The following is a 15,360-nucleotide window of genomic DNA, read 5'->3' as shown; positions in this document are numbered from 1 at the left end:
ACCAAAAGTTTTGTTCGTAGCTTTTACGCAATTTTTGACGTAACTTCTCTGCAATTTTTCATGCACTTTTTCTAGAATTTTTTTCGCAGCTTGTACGCAAATGTTAATGTATCTTCTCCGCAATTTTTCATGTGGCTTTAAAAAAAGTTTTTTTTGTAGCTTTTACGCAATATTTAATGTAACTTCTCATGCAATTTTTCATGCGGCTTTACCAAAAGTTTTGTTTGTAGCTTTTACGCAATTTTTGATGTAACTTCTCCGCAATTTTTCATGCGCTTCTTCTACCATTTTTCTTGCAGCTTCTACGCAAATTTTAATGCAATTTCTCCGCAATTTTTCATGCAGATTTTCTCAAATTTTTCTTCTAGCTTCTACGCAAATTTTAATGTAATTTCGCTGTAATTTTTCATGTGGTTTTTCTCAAATTCTTCTTGTAGCTTTTACGCAAATTTTAATGCAATTTCTCTGCAATTCTTCATGCGGTTTCTCTCAAATTTTTCTTATAGTTTTGGCGCAAATTTTAATGCAATTTCTCTGTAATTTTTCATGCGGTTTTTCTCAAATTTTTCTACAAATTTTCTCGCAGATATAATCAAAGTCTTCACATGTAGCTTTTCTAAAAAAGTTTCTTGTATCTAGCTTCTAAGCAATTTTAAGAAAGTTCGATTACCTTACGACAGTGCGAAGTAACGTGGACCGTGCCTCATTGTGGAACGTGATTATTACTGAGGTGGGGGGTAGGTCTCTCCTCCATTGTTTCATTCGGCACCTAGAAAAAATATCGTTTTGTTAGTCCACAGAAATATTTTTCTTGATTTCATTAATGTTTAAGGCACATAAATTGTCTACGAGATCAAAGTTGCAATGTTCGAACAGCACGTTTCAATAGAAAATTCATTTAATTCCAAGATAATTCATCCCTCCCAATTTTCATTGACTTCCAAGAGTAAATACGCTTTCTCGATTTTGCAACAACAGGCGACTTTTGAACATTTATTACAGGGAAACTAAATTAACACATAATTTCTTCGAATTTTTATCAATTTAGTGAACAGTTGACATAACTGTTAATTAACTTATTGAACATAAGTAGATAATAAAAAACTGCACTTGTATCGTCCGCGGAATGACCAAACAAAATAAAGAAGATAATAAAAAGAAATAAAAATAAAAAAGTTAAATGAACTAAATAAATATTAAATATTAAAATAAATATTAATATTAAATTAACATTAAATAAATATTAACCTTAATCTTTTTTATCTAATTATAATAGAAATTGTGTTCTGCGCTTTAGTTGCATCGTTAATCGTTTACAGCTAATTTGCAAAATCCTCGTTCACCAGAATTTTAAGATCAATGGATCGGCTTCCGAGTCGTCCATATGCAAATCTATCCAAGAAAACAGAGCGCGGAGTTAATTCCAGCGGCTCCTTTGTCTCGGGAAAACTGCTTAATGATACCGCTGGTTCACGGTGTCCAGGAGAGGGTGAAATAATAAATCCTTGGGCAACAATAAAAATTCCGAACGACGTCGGATTGAAAGTTTCGCGGCGAACCGAGGGCTGAATGCTCTCGACGACAAAAGGAACGGGGAGGAAAGAAGCTGCCCCTTAAGACGGAGGGTCGGTCTGATGCCTTAATTAAGTAAGGGAACTCGGAATCGAGATTTCGCGTAATGAGCTTGCCGGAGAAACATCAGACGACGCATTATTAGGTCATCAACTCGGCGCTGGGATCGATAGACGGATGCTTCATCGGGTTTCTTACCGACGTTATCTGTCGCAACGCCCGTTAATATGCTTATCGTTTTACCTGGCCGTAGCTCGGATCCGCGAGCTACGTAACGCGGCGATAATTAAGCGTCACTCCGTTGATTACCGCGTCGGGGTATCGCTCGATAGTTACCGATATCGTTATAGGTTGTACTTCTGAATACACGATCTTACGAAATCCGCTCGGGCTGCGCAAAGCGCTTTGAAACCCGATCACTCGCGGCTGCGAATCTCCGCGGCGTTCTCGGTTTTCGAATATCCCCGGCGAATGAAACTTATTTTCACACCGCGGGGGGAGAATTGAAAGTTCGTTTTGCTCGTGGAATCGTGACGTAACGTCGTCAAGCGCTTTTTAATCTGGTACACAATTTATCGTGTTACGAGGGACAAACAATGCATGCAGCCCTTTATGCAACGAATGCATAAAGCCGCATTTCGAAGGTTTTCCATTCAACGTTTGTATTACTTTCCGCGTATTAAATTATAATTCTAATTTTGCTGGTAGTAATGTGCGCAGAAAATTTTAACGAACCTCGTATTTCAAATTCGACCTTGTCGCGAATCAAGTATGCATCGAAACGCATAACGACGCATTCTGGGGATCGATACCTAACGGAAACATTATTTTCTGTGCGAACGATTGAGAATTTAATTTCGCCGGCAATAATGCGTACGAAATTGAAAGAAGTTCCAGCGGAAATTGTATCTCGCCGTATTTTCATGCACCGCGAATGCAATTAGCGCGTAAAGGTGTATTCTAGAAGTCCACGCGTATAACAGAAACTTATATTCTCTGTGTGAAGAACTAAAAATTTAATTTCGCTTGTTACAACGTAGATGCGGAAGAAATGTAAAGCAATGTAAATTAGAAGAATTTTCAGTGGAAATTCTATTTTATCTTATTCTGATGCCTCGCGGATGCAATTAGCGCATAAAGGCGCATTTCGGAAGTCCGCGCATAACAGCAACTCGTTTCCCGTGCGAGGAATCGAAAATTTCATTTTGCTTGTAAGAACGCAGCCGAAATAATAAGATATTTTATACTGTATTGCAGTTTGGAGCATCGCGGATGCAACGAGCGCATAAAGGTGCACTTCGAAGACCGACGGTACACAAGAAATTGATATTCTTCATAAAGAGTTTCGATGCATCCATAGCAACGCAAAATTGTGCGTTTCGGCGTAACTTATGCATTTTACTGCACTCCATGTAATCAACCATATTGTGAATGCATAAATCTGCATCTCAAAGGTCCGTAGAAGCATGTTACCGATACAGAAACTTATTTCCTGCGGAAAGAGCTTCATAAATAAAATGAAACAGGGCTCAGAAAAATGTCAGGATGATTTACATTTTTATCGTGCTCCGCGATATCAAATACGCTATAAATGCATGAACATCCCCGGTCTAATTTCGTCACAGCCGATATATACATATTTTAATCGAATCGTTAAAAAGTTATCTCGTACGTTTCTATACGCATCGAGCGTATAAATCTCGCTTGTAAATGCCATGAACAAACGAAACAAACGAAACGGCAGCAGATCGGCGAACGAAATACGTATCCCGATGAAGCCCAATTTAGCGAAGTGAAACTTAGAGGAAATCTAATGCCACGAAACCGCCAGGCAACGCAATTGAGCCGGCGATTCTGATGCATTTATAGCTCGTAAAATTCTCCAAAGCACGGCAAACTACAAAGTTCGGGAGCCGGTGCATTTTTAAGCACCCTTTTATCCAGCGGGGCCATTGGCGCGGCAAATAAAAATTTTCCACGGCTCCGTTTTCTCGGGAATACCAAAAGTGCGCCTATAAAACGCAAAGAATTCGCATGAAAACGCGCGCGGCCCACTTGAAATATTGATTCGGACGGCTGATAACAGCCGGGGGGGGGGGGCGAATCTAATAAGCAGGAATATCAATCATTTCCGTTAAGCCGGGGCGAAACACTGTTTTCCCGTTATCATTATTTAACCAGCAGAGTAAACGCGGACTCGCAGAAGTACTTACGCGAGCGTAGAAATCATTTTTCATCTCGCGGATGATTAAGTGGCGCCGGCGAGTGCAGTCGCCGGAGAAATCGCGGGCGTCGACCAAGGCGACGGATTTCACAATTTTTATAAGCACTACCGGTCGTGGTACATTGTCGATACTTATTCTCGCGTGTAATACGATACTCGAACTACTTCGTCAAACAATTTCAAATTGAAATAACGATTTTAAGGATGTCAAAGGAATGGTCAAAGTTCATTTGAAGGATTCTCAAGTTCAGATGCTCACGGTTCGAAAAGCGGACGGAATATTCGATTTTTGTTAACGTTGATAATGGAGCAATGTCGTTGCAACTTTTTTTGAAAATAAGGTAGTATCGAAACTGTTTCATAAAAAAGTTACAGGTGAGAATGGAGACTATAAGGGTGTGAAAGAAATTAGCGTAGTTCATTTGGAGCGAAGGGTTGAGTTGAGAGCTCTAAAAGCCTATGGATGGAACAATTTTTAAGAACATTTCAGATCGGGGAATATTGGCGAAATTTTTTTTAATGGTAATACGATATTTAGACTATCTTTTAGAAAAATTGCGGATAGAAATACGGGTTATGAGCGCATCAAAGAAATTATCGAAGTTAATTGGGATTATCACGTAGTTTAAAATGAGAGCTCTAAAAGTCAATGAATGGAACAATTTTTAAAAACATTTCAGATCGGGGAATATTGGCGAAACTTTTTCTACAAGTGATACGATATTTAGACTATCTTCTAGAAAAATTGCGGATAGAAATACGGGTTATAAGCGTATCAAAGAAATTATCAAAGTTAATTGGGATTATCACGTAGTTTAAAATGAGAGCTCTAAAAGTTAATGAATGAAACATTTTTTAAAAACACTGTGGATGGAGGAATATTGTTGAAACTTTGTTTTACAAGTAATACGATATTCAGACTATCTTCTAGAAAAATTCCGAGTAGAAATACGAGCTATAAGCGTATCAAAAAAATTATAATATTGAAAAACATAGCTGGAATGAGAATTGGAATGAGAATTCTATGCATTTACGGCGAAACTAAGTAGGCGCAATTTGAAAAAAAAATAGAAAGATTACAAGAACTAAAGGTTATCAATTTACTACTCTGCTCCTGATAAAATTGTTAAAGCAAGGAAATGATTGGTAATTGGCTCTAGCGTTTTACAACAGTTGCAGCACATTCTGCCCAAAAATCCGCAGTCAACCGACGACGCAATCTCATCGAAACTTTTCCAGCATTCCGGACAGCGTTTCAAACTATTCTGTAAAAAAAAAACTATCGAACAGAAATAAAAGCTAGAAAAGTGTCAAAAAATGTCCGGAGTCCGTCGGGATCACTGATTTGGCAGTTCGTGGAGACAAATTCGCAAAGGACGCGAAAGCTGGCGCCGAGCCGTGCCGGTAAGGGTCGAAACCGTCCTTTGAGGGGGTGGTTGACGTCCGGGGTCAACTGGAAGCAAATAGAAGCCGCGGAAGAGAATGGGATGAGGATCATTTTGGCGCGGCACGCCGACACGAGGGGTACATAAATGCGACTAGACGGCCAGAACGATCCCAATATGTCAGTCCCACTTTCCCCGAGATAAACTCGAGGAACGTGTACGGAATGCGGCGCGGGCGGAGGTGGGAAACCAACCCCCGTTGTACCGTTTGCGCTTTCGAGCGTCCACTCTACGCCGCGGCGCGGCGCCGCGCGGCGAGATTGTAAAAGTTCACTGATGAGATTATCGATCGCGGGAATTATTACCGCTCGGCCGTCCACCGACACGGAAAATTTACCACTTTACGGCGTCCACGTTTTCTAGCTGCTCCCCGTCGCCGCCGGTTTCCCGCGATATTACTAACTTCCGTTGTAGTTCGACCGCGACACACCCGGGCCACTTTATATTGACGAAAATTATTGGGAGGGAAAGTTGCGGCGAGGACCGCGTCGCGCCGTCGTCGTCGCCGAGGCAATAAATTAATAATGCGGAGAACAAAGGAGCCGGTCGTGTCTTCCGGTTGAACGCATCGTCGCGAGATTTTACACAGGCACGCGCGAGCGTGGATCGATTAAGTCCGCGACGGCGGAACGATCGAGAATTTTTACCACTGGGTTTACTCGCCAAAATGACGGTGTTCCGTTCTCGTAGAACGTTTCATGCCAGTACAACTATCCGCATTTTTCAACCCATAAAACAAGTAATCAGACACTCCACAGCACATCTGCGCCGCACATTTGCTCCCGCACGGAAGAACAAATTCCGTCGAGTTTTCGTCGACCAGGTTTACGACACGGATTCGATAATAGGATAAAGACCTTTTTTACGTCTGGCGACCATCCGGCCTCCAAAACTAATTTTCGGCTATTCCACCAACCATAACGTGTCGTAAACCTAGGATTTCCGAAGGGTCATCTCGAGCCGAGTGCGTAACACGGTACTCGAGGCTACCGTGAGTTGACCTGGAGGAATTTCCGTGTGTCGTCGAAGCCGGCGGAAACCCTTCGACCGTGTCATAAAACAATCACGTCCTCTCCGAGACCAGTCGCTCTCGGGGAGTTGCTAAAATTTAAAAGGGCACTGATTGGACAAACATAACTTTCGGCAAAAACCAATCAGTGCACGTCTCTATCCGGGAAGGGGGAGCTTCACAAAGAAGCTTCCTCAATAAAAAGGCCGGTACATCGCGAGGCGCGAATAGTCTTCAACAATCATTCGACACCACACAGACCGAAAACACTCCATGTACTATAACTAGTATTCTAAATTAAAGTCGTTATTACTGTTAAAAAGTGCAACAGTCAATACCCTTCACTACCAGCTCTGTTACTTTAAGTGGGCACAGAGCATCGCGAACCACATTGTCAAATTAGAGTCGGGAATTTACAACCCCCGTAGACCGAACAACGGTCGCAGTGTCGGTGCGCGAACAACAGACGGATCATTCATTTTTTAACCTTTTAATGCACTACTTTATTGTTTTCAATTTCTATCGATCAAAGTTTACTAAAAGAATCAGTGCATATTAAGGGAAAGATGAAGAAAAAAATTGTATCGTTAGGAAAGCAGTTTCTTATTACAAAATTATCGTATGTAGCCAATCGGCTACAAAACAAAATATTCTTCTAAATATACTATATACGTGTACATATTATATATGCATATATGTTGCCAAACGGCAACACGATGCATTTAAAGGTTGAGTTATCGAAGTATTCATTCAGACAGTAAAGATTGAACTACCATAGATTCTACATCCGATAATTAACTAGTTCAGAAATTATAGAACGAATCGTCGTTTCACAAATTTTCAAACAGCAACAGCAAGCTGCGCTCGATGTCACCGTCTTCTTTTCTTCTTCGCATCTCAACGTGAAGCTATTTTGATTAAAATTCAACACGGGGGGTGCGAGAGTAGACGAATCGCGGTTCGAAACGAGCTTACGCAGACCGTCGTTGGATTTTTCCACGGAACGTTACACTAGATCATAGATCAAGCTGTTTTTCGGTCGAAATTGCCACATAAAGCACGCTATAAAATACAGTAATCTTTTAATATTGTGACGTGGGCTGTGTGGTCGAAAGGCAGTGTTTAAATTTCCATTACGGTTCGAAGTCTCTCGAAATATCTTTTCTGGCGGGATTAACTTTACGAGACTCTTTTATCGTGCGCTGTAAATTAAGAAATATTCCGGGCAGAAAATAAAGAGTTCGAGAGCACGGCGGAATGCCGGGGCAGAAATTGAAATTGATTAGTAAATGAACAGGGCAAACTGGAATAATAAAGGCGGCGTTGCGTGTCAGGGCGGGGGTGTTCGGCGAATTAATGAGCGGGGCTGTTATTAAACTTAATTCGGATATAATTTGTGGGGGTTGAAAGGACAGGAAAGCAACAGAAAATGCAAAAGTTAATGGAGCCGACGGGGACGTTTAAATTTTCATTAAAACGCCAAATAATGGCGAAGTATTTTCCCCAGAGAATTTAACTTTATGCTTCTTCATTAAGGAATGCAGATTAATGAACAATTCGAACTGTAAATAACTTCGGCGTACTTGACTCGCAACAATTCCTCGGATTCAAAGAGTAACGAGCAGAAATGGAATGCGGGAGAATCATTGATACACAAATGATCGTTCTTGTTTATCGAACGAGCGATTTGATCGCGCGAAAATCGTACGAACGACCCGTCAAGAGAAATTATTTCTCGCAGCGGAGAAGCCGAATTTTTACGCGAGGTAATCCAAACGGTAGCATCGATTCCGCCGCTCGAGCTTCGCCGATGATTCGCCCTGCTTCCGTGTCGAACTCGGTGAAACGTTGCACCCCCCATCCCCCTCGCCGCGACGCAACATGCAAAGTGTTTCAAGAGATTATTGTAACGCGCTCGACTCGCGCGACAAAACGACGCGCGTTTAAACGTTCCGAACGGCTGCCGGAATTTTATCGAGCGTCTGACCTTTCCACCCCGCCCCTTTGCCGTGGAAGCAAACATAACAGAGGGAACAGGGACGCACGGACGCACTTAGTAGATTGCATAATTCGTTCAGTTCTTTTAGAGTTTCCGAAACAGAAACGCGGGACGTGTTTGCAAATGCTGGCCAAGGGTCCCATCGCTTTGATCATTTTTCTTGCGCCCTAATAATTTCTCTTCCGGCTTGTAACTTTTTCACGGGGTAGTTTTTACATCGACTTAGACACAGAAAAATTTACGACGATGCGCTGAAATTGTTAAAAGAAGAAACGTGATTTCAGTTAACCACCGCCTCGCACAATTGCGAATGCACGCGTGATTCGGCAACGGGGTGTCTTCGATTGTTTTTCTCACGCCCTTACAATTTTCCTTCTGGCTCGAAACTTTTTTATACGTTAGTTTTCACGTCGATTAGAGCGTGGACAAATTTGCAACGACGTATTCGGACTACAGTAAGGAGAAAGATATTTTTACGCGACTCCTGTTTCTCGCAACCCTTATATTGGTAACTCGGTGCCCGGGCAATCATTGTCGCAGTTTCTTCAATAATTTGTTCCGTTATTCTGGAAACGTTATAGCAACTTGTAAATGTCTGTTCTTAAATAATTTGCGAACGGCGCGAAGAATCTTATTTGACCACGGCTCGGCAGAATTTTTCTTTTAAAAATGTAGATTACAGAAGCTGGAGGATAGGGGACGGAGAAATTGGGAAGACTATAATTTCGGATTAAAGCAACGAGCCAGTGGGTCGCGAGCCCGTTGGGGACATATTTGCCGGCAACGAAATTGCAAACGAGCCTTAAAGCGAGCCAGACGGGACGGATCATCCGGACGGTTTAATTCGAAACTTCAATTTCGGCTTTGGCCTCGGCGTTAAAGTGGATAACACGGCCCGATTCGGACCCGTCTCTCTCTCTCTCTCTCTCTCTCTCTCTCTCTCTATCTCTCTCATTCTCTCATTCTCTCTCTCTCTCTCTCTCGCTCCCGATCAAACACACTCGGACACGTGCAACCACCCCCGCGTTTACACGCGCTCGAACCAGAATCGCGAGAGACCCCCCGGCATTTAATGGAACGGGATCATGTCGTGTCGCGACGAGATGCGAATCGGCACGCGAGATCGGAGGATGTCTGTTCCTCCTCTGTAATGATCGGGCTGGTTCCCGTAGCGCACGCCCCCCGCGCCGCTACACCCCGGCCTAAACGGTTTTTGTTTGCGCGGCTAACGGGACAAGGGGTTGCTAACGTGATTTGTAATTACGGAGATTTCGGTGTTGCCGATGGCGAGCCGATACTGCCCAATTTGGCCGGTTTTCGGTCGGTAAATTTACTGTGAAATGAGTCTGTTCGAACCCTCGGCTACGGTCGAATGTAAGTCAAATTTCGGAATTACCGTGGAACCCCGATTATTCGAGTTAAACAAAGTGACACAGATATTCGCATGATGGACGAGGGATGATCCGCAATTTGGAAATTTCGTAGATACAGTGGCCCACAAAAGTGTTCGTAAACCTAAAACGTAATAACGTTTTTAAAACTCAACTAAACGACTTGAACTTTTTTTAGATGATAGAGGGGCCGGTATGCTAGACGATGACTGTAATGCCTTTTTTTAAATTTTGTTATAACTTGGGACGACAGAAAAAGATAAGAAACTATCGTTTTTTAACTTTTTTATCTGAGCCTGTAACAAAAATTTTAAAAATGCCTCTCGTAGATAACCACATTTTTTTTCGCGCGTAAATTCACTTTAAGGGATGGAAATTATTAACACAAAATATTCGGTTATTTTTCACTTCATTCCTGCAATTCGCGAACTGTGCGAGACAGAAGAAAAGTTTTCGAACAAAAGTTGCTTCTTTCGTCCAAATCTATCGTGGAAAAAGTTCTAAATAAATAATGGACGTGATTGGTCTGGACAAAAGAAGCGATTTCGAAGACCTTTTCTCTGTCTTGTACAGTTCTATGTGTGAATGAATTATTAGTTTATGGTAATTGCAATGTATGGTCAAAGTGTTGAAATTTATTATTTATAAATTTATTATTATTTTCGATTGATTAAGTATCTCTATTCTATTACAATTTTAATTCAATTATTATAAATCCAACACACCGTGTCCTACTTGAAATACCATTTTAATTTTGAATTGCGAAAAAAATCTGTGATTTCAAATATTTTCTCTATAACTATTGCACGGCTCCGTCTGCGAAGCAGCTCTCGTTCGGTGCCCATCTTTCAAAAAGCACTCTCACCACCCCCGGTAGTTAGAAACGTCCACCAGCAGCGGGAACTTACAAAGTATTCAAATTTCCGTCATTGTCAAAGTGACAAAGCTGGTGTCTTCTTTCGCTAAGGATCGCCTTTCTTGTCTTTTACCGGGTGAAACGGTCCGTGAAAAGTGTCTGTTGTCTCGCGGAAAGGTACGACGGTGGCGGAGAACTCGGTCACAGGGTCGTTAGGTGGTCCCGAGAAGGGCTGCGACGTAACGAGCGGATTACCGGCGGCAGCGTCGACTTCAATTTCAATTTTCATTTTCGTTACGGCTCCGTCCCGCCGCGGATTTATTTTCTGAGCACCCCCGTACCGTCGGCCAGCCCCGGCGATCTTACGGCGGAAATTTATGAAATTACAGTCGGCACGAGCTACGCGATTTTTTACTCCCGTAACGGACCGTAAAACAGACAGAAAAAAGGTCCGTTGATAAATTTGTTGCGCGGAGCGGAGAGAGAAAGAGAGAAAGAGAAAGAGAGAGAGAGAGGAAATGAGAGAGAATTGAAGCAAAAGGGCGATGGTAAAAATAGGCGAATTTTGACTCGGCTGGAGGGAATGAAAAATTCTTTTATGCCACGGTATTTCCGTGTTTCTCAGGAATAAAAAATGCAACGATCATTTGTCCCGGAGATACGACCGCGGCTGCTACCGGACCGTGGATGTTTATGCGATTTTTCTGACGCGGATTCTCGATGGCCGACAGTGAGCAGAATATTAGCTTCCGGGAGCTAACTTTTTGCTACTTTTTAATATCGGACGTGTCGGATCTCGCGACGGAAATGAGCAGGTGGAATTTGAAACAGGAGAAAATTTACATCGATGCATAGTAGGGACTCATTTTTGTAATATCCTGACAGCAGAATGTTCTGTCATACAAATAATACAATGCTTAGATAGTAGAACGTTCGGATACCAGAACATTTAACATAAATGTCCGGATTGGGGAGTCTACATTATTTTATTACGTTTATTACTGTCGTTTCTAAAGTCTGTATGTTCTAAATTATTTTATTATGTTTATTCCTGTCATTTCTAAAGTCTGTATGTTCTAAATTATTTTACTATGTTTATTGTTATTCTTGTCGTGATTTCAATTAAGTCAGCTCATTTTTGTGTATTTTGTAAAAACTCATCATGATCTGATTTCGCAAAAAAAAACGCGTTCCCTGAGTTATTTTCCACAGCTTATTGTATTCAATTTTGCTCATAAAATTATAGAAAAACTAAATTACATTAAGTAGAAAATTGGCCATTTGTATCAATCTCGAAATGAACAAAAATTCAGCAAACGCTGATTCGACTAAAACGAAGTTCATACTTTTATGCACAAGATCCCCAAAATAATTCGAGCTTTATATTGGAGTTTATCGAAGAAAAAAGTATGAACCGATGAAACGATAGCAGTTGCAATCATTTGTGCATGTATTAAGTTATTTAAATAATTTATCCTGCCGTATGGAACATTATTTAGAGATGCATAGGAATTTCGGATCTCGAGCAAACTGTAAGTGAAGCAATAAAAATTGATAAAGAGTTGAATCATTATTCGCCAGAATCGCGGACTCGGCTCATTGTGGTTCGGCCCGGTTTTTCCGAATTACGAAGCCTATGGTCGCAGCATCCCCGGCGGGCCGCGCGCAGCATTAATTAAATGTTTCATTATCATCCCAAGTGGCCGGTCGCGTTTACACGGTTCCGGCGTATCCAGCGGACGCCGAAATACAAATTACTCTCCTCGGTTCGCGTCAATTGCAAATTACGCTGTCGCGATTCATCGTGGTCCGCCATGGGAACAGTATTGTCCGCCGAAAGTTCCGTACGAGTCCAAAGGGACACAATAACCTTTCAATCGGCCGGCACTGTCTGTCCCATCGGATCGTGAACGCGCGTATTATTTCGTTTCCTCTAAGAGAGAGACAGAGAGAGAAAGAAAGAAATGGAAGAGAGAGAGAGGGAGAAAGAGAGAATGAGAGAGAGGGGAAGAGAGAGGGAGCTATTGCCTCCGAGCAGATCTTTTTCCCCGGTTCCAAAGGCGATACCAATATCGAACTTTCCTCGTCTCGATCGGCAGATAATGCTCTATTGACGACGGGATCGATGGTGGACGGAAGAATAGGAGGCTACTCCAAGACTTTTTGGAAGATATACCTGTCGTAACTCTGGGAAAAAATCGGCGGATTATCTGCCTGGCTGTATTTTGAAGAGTGGAGTTTGCCCTACCGGCTGCACCGAACAGCTTTCCTTTCGATCATTTTCCGATCGGGAAATACAGTGTATAGAATCAAAGTCACTTTTACATTTTCAGCGGTATTTAAACAAAAAGTTTACAAAACGTGTCACATTAAAACTTTTTAAAACTTTACGTTTGTATATTTCTTAATTAAAAATAATAGAAAATATAAATATACAAATATGGCTAGCTTTTTGGTTTCTGCTTAAATATCGAGAAAAACGTAAAATGTTACTTTAACATTATAATTATTCACAGCACTGGAGACATAAATTATATTGCTCAACAAAATTATAGCACAGAACAATTTTCGACAAAGTTTGCCAACTTTGAGCGACGATAGCTCCGCGAAAAATCATCGTAGAATGATGACTTTTTTTCGAAATAAAAGCTTGAAACCTCTACTTTAAGATAGTGTTTCTGAATTTTAAGCTCGATGCACCCTCACCAATATAATCCCTTAAATGTGAAGCCATGTTTATCAATAATGAAATTGTATTGAATGTATCGAAAATTGCCCACTTCGATAAAATGCACGGACTCCGCAAAATTTTTCTCGGGATTGCCGTTTCCAGTCGAACGAAGTTCGATCCTTTCTCTTTAACTCGAAAAAAGTGGAACGTAGCTGCGATTTTTTTTCGCAAAGTTACAGCACTTTGGGCTAACCCTTGTATTTTTGTCAAAGTTTGTGAAAGTTATCGGCACAGTTTTAGTTCGGTGTGCAGTAAAACGGGAATAAAAAATCGTAGATCGAGATCTTTGGAGTCGTTGTAAAGAGGAGAGTTCGACCTTAAAGTTCGCGGTGATTTTAGTCGAATAAAAAATTGGTTCAGCTGCGTACGGACATTTAAACCTGTAAAATCATCAGAGGTAGGTCACCAAGAGTATTTGTTACAAAATTCGCTGAAATCTTAGAGTACGAGCATGATCGATAAGAAATCATTTACGGAGGTGAAAGTAGATGCTTCGCCCTTCAAAAGGAGTCTAATTATTTGCATCATCGTATGACTTTATTAACGCTGAACCCTGCCATGGCAGTGCCATGCTGGCACTGTCCCGCGCGTGCGTAAAAATGCGGGACGATCGTCGCTGCAGTTGCAATCAAGATAACACGCGGCGCGGGCCATAATCAAGAGAAAATATAACGCGAGGAGACATTCCGGCATCTGCTATTAAATTCTCTAGTTATTAAATTCCGCGTGGATATTTCTATATGAAATTCCTGGGATGTTTCCGGCGGCGCAAGGGTTGTTGTTTCCGGCGACACGTGTTTTTGTACGGACCGGTAGGAGAACGCTCGCGACACCGTGGATCTGTCTTCATCCACTGATTATGGCACCGGCGATGATCATCTTGGAGTCGTCGAAGCCGCGGGTTATTAAAACGAAGTGCATCGTCCAGTTTTTCCTCCGCTCTCGAGCGAAGCTTTACGCGGCCGTAAAATCCTCGGCGGACGACAATGCCGGCGCTCGCATATTTTAACCGGTCTACGGGAAATATCCGGAAATATCCATACACATAAACATGCGTCTTCGTTCGACGCGCGGTTTTACGGTGTCTCTAAATTTTCGCCGATAAAATCCGGGAAATTTACCGCCCGGACGCGGCTGAAGCACCTGCCACACACTTATTCCGCGCGGGAAAGCGGTCGCCTGGGCCAAGACCAGACAAACGCGTCCGGCAAACGCGATCGATGGAAAACCGGCGACCGATACACATCCGCCGGCATCGCGCTGGAAAACTTGTATACCAACACCTCGGACGAATCTTGGAGAGAAATCGGCGCGAATCGGCGCTTCTTTCACCGACGATACCGAAGAACGACTTGGTTTGAAAATCTAGGATCAATTTTTCACATTAGATTTCTACGTAATCGTAATTACACTGTGAATAGTTTCTCCTCAAATTAGTTGAAAATTACGGTCCATAAATATTTTAATTAACGTTGCAAAATTCATTCTACTTGCTGAAACTGAAAAAATTACCATTTTTCTAAGAAATTTTTATTTATCGTTAGACTGCGGATCTTTGTGCATTTACGGCAAAAATGACTAGCTGAAATATAAAATCATGAAGATATATAAGAAATTTTATAATATCGTTAAACTATCTTCAATTTTTTACAATTAGTTGAACGAAGAATTTGCTTTTATTTACTCTCTGTTTCTTGCACAACCGTCTGCGGAAATTTTTATTTTGCACGAAGATCCGTGTATTTATTGATAAATCGAAGATTTTGTGCATTATAACTAAACTGAGAATTTTATGCATTGTAACTAAACTGCGAATTTGATGCGACAAAAATAGTAACGTGAAATACAAAATAGAAAGAGTACAGAGAAAAAGAAACAAAAGGACACGCAAGCGTGTTATTTTTAAATAATCGAAACTCTTAACAGTAGAGATCATTCTTAATCAACACTCATTTCCTGAAATTGTCGAATCGTTTCCTGAAAATGTTTATTTTGCATAAAAATCGTCATGTAAAGAATTATCGGTCCGAGTAACGTGCATATCAGGCAGCAAAAACGGCAACAAAAGGATGAGCAGAGATGTGGTGGGACAAGCGTTGCTAGGGTCGCTAGGGTCGCGTTCGAATTTGCGGT

At 41.6% G+C, this 15,360-nt stretch overlaps 1 protein-coding gene across 2 annotated transcripts in view; it reads right to left on the bottom strand.

The window, feature by feature from the left end:
• Pgant2 (polypeptide N-acetylgalactosaminyltransferase 2) overlaps positions 1-15,360 on the bottom strand; it is a 408,177-nt gene that overhangs the window by 16,715 nt on the left and 376,102 nt on the right. For both annotated transcript variants that reach the window (XM_076518786.1, XM_076518787.1), the window contains one exon: positions 671-769. In XM_076518786.1, the coding sequence (XP_076374901.1) occupies positions 671-769 (99 nt within the window). The remainder of the gene's footprint in view (positions 1-670; positions 770-15,360) is intronic.

Source organism: Megalopta genalis, chromosome 2 (genome assembly GCF_051020955.1).
Source record: "Megalopta genalis isolate 19385.01 chromosome 2, iyMegGena1_principal, whole genome shotgun sequence".
Lineage (NCBI taxonomy): Eukaryota > Metazoa > Arthropoda > Insecta > Hymenoptera > Halictidae > Megalopta > Megalopta genalis.
The sequence above is the reverse complement of the archived record's forward strand: the minus strand, read 5'-3'. Positions and strand labels throughout refer to the sequence as shown.